The sequence below is a fragment of the Nicotiana attenuata genome, unplaced genomic scaffold (assembly GCF_001879085.1).
Source record: "Nicotiana attenuata strain UT unplaced genomic scaffold, NIATTr2, whole genome shotgun sequence".
Classification (NCBI taxonomy): Eukaryota; Viridiplantae; Streptophyta; class Magnoliopsida; order Solanales; family Solanaceae; genus Nicotiana; species Nicotiana attenuata.
Genome location: NW_017670770.1, coordinates 236,574 through 243,679, shown reverse-complemented (window position 1 = coordinate 243,679; position 7,106 = coordinate 236,574). Strand labels below are relative to the sequence as shown.

The window sequence follows — 7,106 nt, the reverse complement described above, 5'->3', positions numbered from 1 at the left end:
TTTCAAAGATAGAAGTGTTCGACCTCATTTAACGCATGAAGTTATAGAAAAGTCAGCCTAATTCAAGAGTGTTTATGCTTAGAAGTGTCACAAATCGAACCCCAACACGCGACGATGAGACTTAAGAAAATCTCGAGTTAATAATGAGGTTTTCTTGAATATTTCGCTCACGAAGAGCGTAATAAAATAATGGGACAAGCTAATTAAGACTTATAGCCACGTCAAAACTACCTAGAGAAGATATTAATTGAATTTTCCCTCAGTATTATGATCCGTTCATCTGGTTATCATGTTCCAATGTTGAAGAAATGCATTAAATGTTATACAAATAATAGAGGGTCAACCTTATGAGAAGATTCCAGCAGCTATAAATGAATCAGGAATCTATGTTGCAGAAGAACATGAGGTTCAGATTACAGATAACCTATATTACAAAGAGATTCTGGCTGCTAATTTAGATCAGCACGTCCGCAAGTGGGGGAACAAGAAAATAAATTCCATAAAGATATCGTGGAGGAATAAGAGTGTCGAAGGTAAGATGTGGGAAGATGAAGAAGAAACGAATTCTAAGTACTCTCATCTATTTCCGATAGAAGATTCTTAATAGTTGTACCTCGATCGTGTGCTATCTTAGCCCATGTTATGTAATTTGATTAACACACATTTTATGACTAAATGATATTTAGAATTGAAGTGTTACAGCATTTTTAGGAGCAGAATTATTTCGACACAAGGTATAGGATAGTTCTATTTGCAGAGGAGACTCCATTAAAATTTTCGTAAAATCCATAAGAGCTAGTTTCGAGGACGAATATTCCAAATTGGGGGGAAGGATGTTCTATCTTGTACTTTCATGTTAGTATTTGTCATAAGCAAATCAATATGAGCTAGAGAGTTGAAGGATCTTTTCAAAGATAATAATGAGCTAAAATAAGTTTTAATAAAGTATCGTGAGGGTCGGAGGATTTAGAAGCTAAACGAATCGAAGAAAATCAGTTTCGTCGAAAGTCGGCAAGCTGGAAATGTTATAACTCGTACTTTTGGGGTGAGACTAGGGTGATTAACATGATAAGAAGGTGACATTATGAGGTATTTTAGAAATATGATAGTCGTGTGTCATGTTTTGAAGTCAAGGGAGTTGTGAAACAAAAGTAGAGAAAGTCGTCACAAGTTATCTTCATACATTTTATCAAATTTTGGGTCTAATGTTGGTGCTCTTTTCTCCTAATATACTTAGAGTTACAGGGTGAACCACCCACCAACTTGAAGGTATACAATTCTAGTTTTCAATGTATTAAACTGTTCAGTGATAAAATATGAGAGTAGAGAGATATTTGCATTTTTGCTAGATTACACAAGAAGCTCTCTTTGGGACCAACAAAGTCGGTTGAGACTTATCTTGTTATATAAAGTGGTGGACTTCATCTCCAAGCCTCATTTTCGACCCAAATGAGACCTAAAGCTCTCTCTAGACCTCCTAAACATATCCTTAGAATTTGGAATCCAAATCAAAGGTGGAGAAGGTGAAACAAGTGGATTCAAGCCTAAGGAACCCAAACTAGTCAATAGTTTTCCTCTTCCTCTCTTTGTGGGTGATTGGGGAAGATGTAGCAACGAAGTAAGCTCTGTAAATTAGGTTGAGTCATTTTTAGGCCATCGAAAGCCTAGATGTTGAAGGAAAACATGTTAAACTTGAAGTTGGAAGTACGTTTGAGGTGTTGTGCATATGGGACTATTTTGGAAGGATTTTGAGCTAGGTTTTGGCTAGTTCTTGATGTAGTAGCTTGGATATGTTGTTGTTGATGCTGTTATTATTGTTTTTATCATTAGTTTGAATTGGAAATAAGTGATATAGGTGTAATTTTTTGGAAATCAAAAGTATGTTGTTGTTGATTGTTTGAGCTTGGTATTTTACTGAGGATATATTGTGGGTTGTTGTGTGTGTTGTTGTTGATGTTTAGATTTGGGGAAGTGAATAAATTAAGGGGAGATGTTGTCCAATTTCTTATAGAATGATTTTGTCGCTCGATAAAAGTTGTTAAGTTCATTATGGTAGCATTTGTGTCCTTATTGTTTATCATAGATTTAGAGAAATGGAGGATAAGCTCGAGTCAATACATAAGGATTTGGTATAAGGTATGTTACGGCACTTCCTTCTTTATTTTGGTATGATCTAAAGTGAAACGAACATAAATGATACGTTGTTTCATAACGGATCTACTCCTAGCAACTAAGACTTTCCATGTTGTTCATTCCTTTTAATGTTATTCTAAGCATGTATATACGATCCTTGAATCCTATTGAGGTTCATATTGATGGTATGGATCTCCATAACACTAATCGAAGGTGCAACAACCTTACGTCACTTCGAATGGTTCAGAATGCGATTCCGTGATCCAGCATGCATTATATATATGTACCTAATTTACTCTACCGAGCCACACTATATTCGGCCTGGTACGGCACCTATTGTGCAAGCACTGGTCAGTTGGTATTTACTGAGCTCCATGTGGCCGGGTACTTTTTTACCGAGCCTATTACTGATGGGTACGATATGATGATGATGATGATACCCATAGAGGCGCATGTTTTTAAAAGGATATGCATATATAAATGTGTCATGAATTTCATGTCAGACGCCCTTAGAGGCACTCAGATGTTATAGGTTGTATCTTCTCTATCTTTCTGTGCATTACTATTCATATTTATACTTTCCTGCCTTCATACTCGGTACATTATTTGTACTAGCATCCCTTTTCCATGGGGATGCTGTGGTTCATGCTCATAGGTCCGAATAGACAGGTTGACAGTCCTCCTAGTAGGTTACCAGCTCAGCGGAAGGTATTGTTGCACTCCATTTGCTCCGGAGTTGCTTTGTGGAGTCAGTACACTTATGTACATATGTTATAGGTATGGCGGGGCCTTGTCCCGACCTTATGATGTTTGTGTACTCCTTAGAGGATTGTGGACAGATTTTATGTGTATAAATATTTTGTTCGGCCTTGTAGGGCAGTATATCTCATGTATATCATTTTGGAGTTGTCCTTTGTCGAGTATTCTTTATGTTATGTTCAGGTTATCGCATGACGGCCCTTCTGGCCCACTTAGGCATGATGGTATGGTTAAGGATACATTGCGTTGGTGCTCGGCAAGTAAGGCATGGGTGCTCATAGCAGCCCTTCGGTTTGGGTCGTGATAGATTGGTTGTCACGATAGCATGATATATTCTTCATTGTCACTCTAAGACTGTGACATTGGCTTTTTCGGGGTTTCCGTGATTGGAGTGGAGAGGTTCATTGGGTCACAATCCTAGTAGGGTTGTGTCTTTTCTGAATGCTCAACAGATGGTTGAGAAGGGGTGTTTTTTCGTACTTAACCTTTGTGAGAGATGTTGGTGCTTGTATTCCCATTGTTGAGTCAATTCTAGTAGTGAGGGAGTTCTCAGATGTGTTTCCTACAGACCTGTCAAGCATGCCGCCCTACACAAATATTGATTTTGGTATTGATCTGGTGCCGGACACTTAGCCCATCTCTGTTCCACCATATCGCATGGAACTAGCGAAGTTGAAAGAATTGAAGGAACAACTTAAGAAGTTGCTTGATAAAGGTTTCATCAGACCTATTATTGCACCTTGGGGTGCTCCATTTCTATTTCTGAAGAAAAAAGACGGCTCTATGAGGATGTGCATTGACTGTAGGCAGTTGAACAAGGTACTATCAAGAACAAATACCCACTACCACGTATTGATGATTTATTTGATCAGCTTCAGGGGGCCAGGGTATTCTCGAAGATTTATTTGAGATCAAGATACCATCAGCTAAATATCAGAGTTTTAGATACTCCTAAGAGGGTCTCCGAGACTAGTTATGGTCATTATGAGTTCTTGGTGATATCTTTTGGGGCGACCAATGCCCCATCAACTTTCATGCACTTGATGAACAACGTGCTTCAGCCGTATATGTATTCTTTTGTCATTGTATTTATTGATAATATACTGGTTTATTCTTGCGGCCGAGAGGAGCATGAACAGCACTTGAGGATCGTGCTCCAGACTTTGAGGGGGAAGAAGTTATATGATAAATTATCCAAGTGTGAATTTTGGTTAGACTCGGTGGCATTCAGGGGTCATGTGGTGTCGAGTGAGGGATTAAGGTGAACCCAAAAAATATTGAGGTAGTTCAAAGTTGGCCCGACCTTCTACTACTACTGAAATTCGGAGTTTTCTAGGTTTGGCTTGGTATTATCGCCACTTCGTGGAGAGTTTTTCATCCATCACATCTACCTTGCCTTGATTAACTTAGAAGGATGCCCCATTCGAGTGGTGTGACGAGTGTGAGGAGAGCTTTCAGAAGCTCAAGACTTCCTTGACTACAACTTCAGCTCTGGTTTTGCCTTTAGCATCAGATTCATATAAAGTCTGTTGTGATGCTTCATGGGTTGGCATTGGGTGTGTATTTATGCTTGATGGTAGAGTGATTGCTTAAGCTTCACGTCAGTTGAAGCCCCATGTGAAGAACTACCCGGTGCACGACTTAAGTTAGTAGTCAATGTTCATGCGCTCAAGATTTGGAGGCACTATCTTTACAACATGTCTTATGAGGTGTTTGCGGATCACAGGAGTCTACAACACTTATTCAAACAAAAGAACTTGAACTTGAGGCAACAGAGGTGGTTAGAGCTTCTAAAGGACTATGATATCACCATTCTTTATCACTCAAAGAAGGCCTACGTGATGGTCGATGCTTTGAGTAGGAAGGCTGAGAGCATGGGGAGTCTTACTTTTATTCCAGTTAAGAAGAGGCTGTTAGCTTTGGATGTTTAGCATTTGGCCAGCAGGTCCTTGAGGTTGGATGTTTTGGAGCCTAGCACATTTCTTATTTGCGTTTTATCACAGTCGTCTTTTTTTTATCACATCAAGGCGTGTCAGTATGATAATCCCCACTTGCTTGTCCCTAAGTACACGATGCAGCACGGTAATACTAAGAAGGTGACTATTGCTGATGATGGGGTATTCAGGCTTCAAGGACGGATTTGTATGCATACTATGAATGGGTTGTCGGAGATGATTCTTAAGAAGGCCCATACTTTACGATATTCCATTCATCCGGGCACCGCGAAGATGTATCATACTTTGAAGCAGCACTACTGGTGGATAAGAATGAAGAAAGTTATTGTAATAAAGAAGAAAGATATTGTTGATTATGTGGAACGGTTATTGAACTATCAACAGGTTAAATATGAGCATCAGAGACTAGGTGGTTTGCTTCAGAGGCTAGATATTCCGGAGTGGAAGCGGGAGCGTATCACCATGGATTTTGTGGTTAGGCTACCACGGACCTTGAGGTGATATGACCATATATGCCTCATAGTGGATGGACTGACCAAGTCTGCACACTTCATTCCAGTTATGACTACCTACTCTTTAGAGCAGCTAGCTCTTTGAGAGAACGTTTGCCTACGTAGTGTTACAATGATTATTATCTCGGATCGAGGCCCCCAGTTCACATTGCATTTTTTGATAACGGTGCAGCGTGAGTTGGGCACACAGGTTGAGTTGAGTACGACATTTCATCCACATACAGATGGGCAATCTGAGCATACTATTTAGATCTTGTAGGATATTTTACGAGCCCGTGTCATTGATTTTGGGGATCAGTGGGATCCGTTTTATCCGCCAGTAGAGTTTGCCTACAACAACAGCTATCAGTCGAGCATCCAGATGGATCTATATGAGGCCCTATATGGGAGGCAATGTCGAGTATCCGGATGGCCTTCTCCAGTAGGCTGGTTTGAGCCTGCGGAGGCTAGGTTGTTGGGCACTGATATGGTTCATGATGCTTTGGAGAAGGTGAATACAGCTCAATCAATAAAATAAATACAGATCTGAACAATGTGTGATATAAAGCTCAGCTAACTCTACTTGCCAATGCACAGAATGTATGAAATGCACCATGTGCTCCCACTCTCAAGTGCTCGACCACTCGATACTACATACGGCCATCCGACCCAAGGAAAACCATCCTGTAACATATACAACACTGACTGTAAGTCAATCAGTCCGAGGAACAAGGGTAATCCAACCTTGAGGAGAAATCCATCTCCAGATATATATATATACACACACACTCAACTACTCGGTACCGCATATGGCCATCCGGCCCAGGGAAATCCATCCCAGAACATACTCATCACTAACTATAAGTCACTCAGTACCGATGAAAAGGGTATCCAACCCTGTGGAGAAATTTATCTCCAGATATCAATACTTCTAACAAATCCATGTCTAGGGTATACATCCCTCAAAATATCATCTGCGCTCACTGGGGGTGTGTTACAGACTCCGGAGGGGCTTCTACAGCCCAAGCGCTATCATAATCATCAACATAACCGATGCGGCGTATAGCCCGATCCCATAACTATCACTCATAATCAGGCTCTCGGCCTCACTAAGTCATCACTCTCCAGTCTCACACACACGGCTCACAATGCCATGAAACTAGCCCGAAACAATGATATGATGTGCCAAATAATAACAACTGAGTCTGAGACATGATATGATATGCATGAATACAGAATATCAATGAATCTAATGAAATGACAGCAAGAAACGACCACTCGGGTCTTAACAGTATCGGCGTGAAGCCCTAACAGGATATCTAGCATGATTTATAGCACATTTACTTAATCACATGATAGAAACACGGATATCAGCAAGAAAGAGTCACTAAGCGGTGCCATGGAATGAACGAGGCCACAATTCTCACGGTGCATGCCCGCACGCCTGTCTCTTGGAATTTTGCATTACCTGAGTACTAATCACATAACACATAGTTCGGGGTTTCGAACCCTCAGAACCAAGTTTGGAAGCGTTACTTACCTCAATCAAGCCTAAAATCCTTCTGCGCGACGCCCTTGCCTCTCGAACCGGCCTCCAAACATCCCGAATCTAACCAAAAGCAATGCAATGCAATCAATATAGGCCAAGAAACCAATTCCACACGAAAAACTATCAATTTAGACCAAAATCCGGAATTCACCCAAACTCGGCCCCCGGGCCCACGTCTCGGAATCCAACAAAAATCACAAACTAGAAAGCTCTTTCACT

At 40.6% G+C, this 7,106-nt stretch overlaps 1 protein-coding gene across 1 annotated transcript; it reads left to right on the top strand.

Moving 5' to 3' along the window:
• Positions 1-4,964: 4,964 nt before the first annotated feature.
• On the top strand, positions 4,965-5,876 carry LOC109243160. The gene is made up of 2 exons (XM_019410063.1): positions 4,965-5,231; positions 5,619-5,876. Exons 1-2 carry the CDS (start codon positions 4,965-4,967, stop codon positions 5,874-5,876), a joined length of 525 nt encoding a protein of 174 aa, XP_019265608.1.
• The last annotated feature ends 1,230 nt before the right edge of the window (positions 5,877-7,106 follow it).

Excerpts from the sequence above, each read along its gene's own strand:
- LOC109243160 (XM_019410063.1), top strand. The coding sequence starts at position 4,965 with ATGCAGCACGGTAATACTAAGAAGGTGACTATTGCTGATGATGGGGTA. Across the intron at positions 5,232-5,618 it reads GGTTATTGAACTATCAACAG|GATATTTTACGAGCCCGTGT; the intron begins GTTAAATATGAG and ends TAGATCTTGTAG.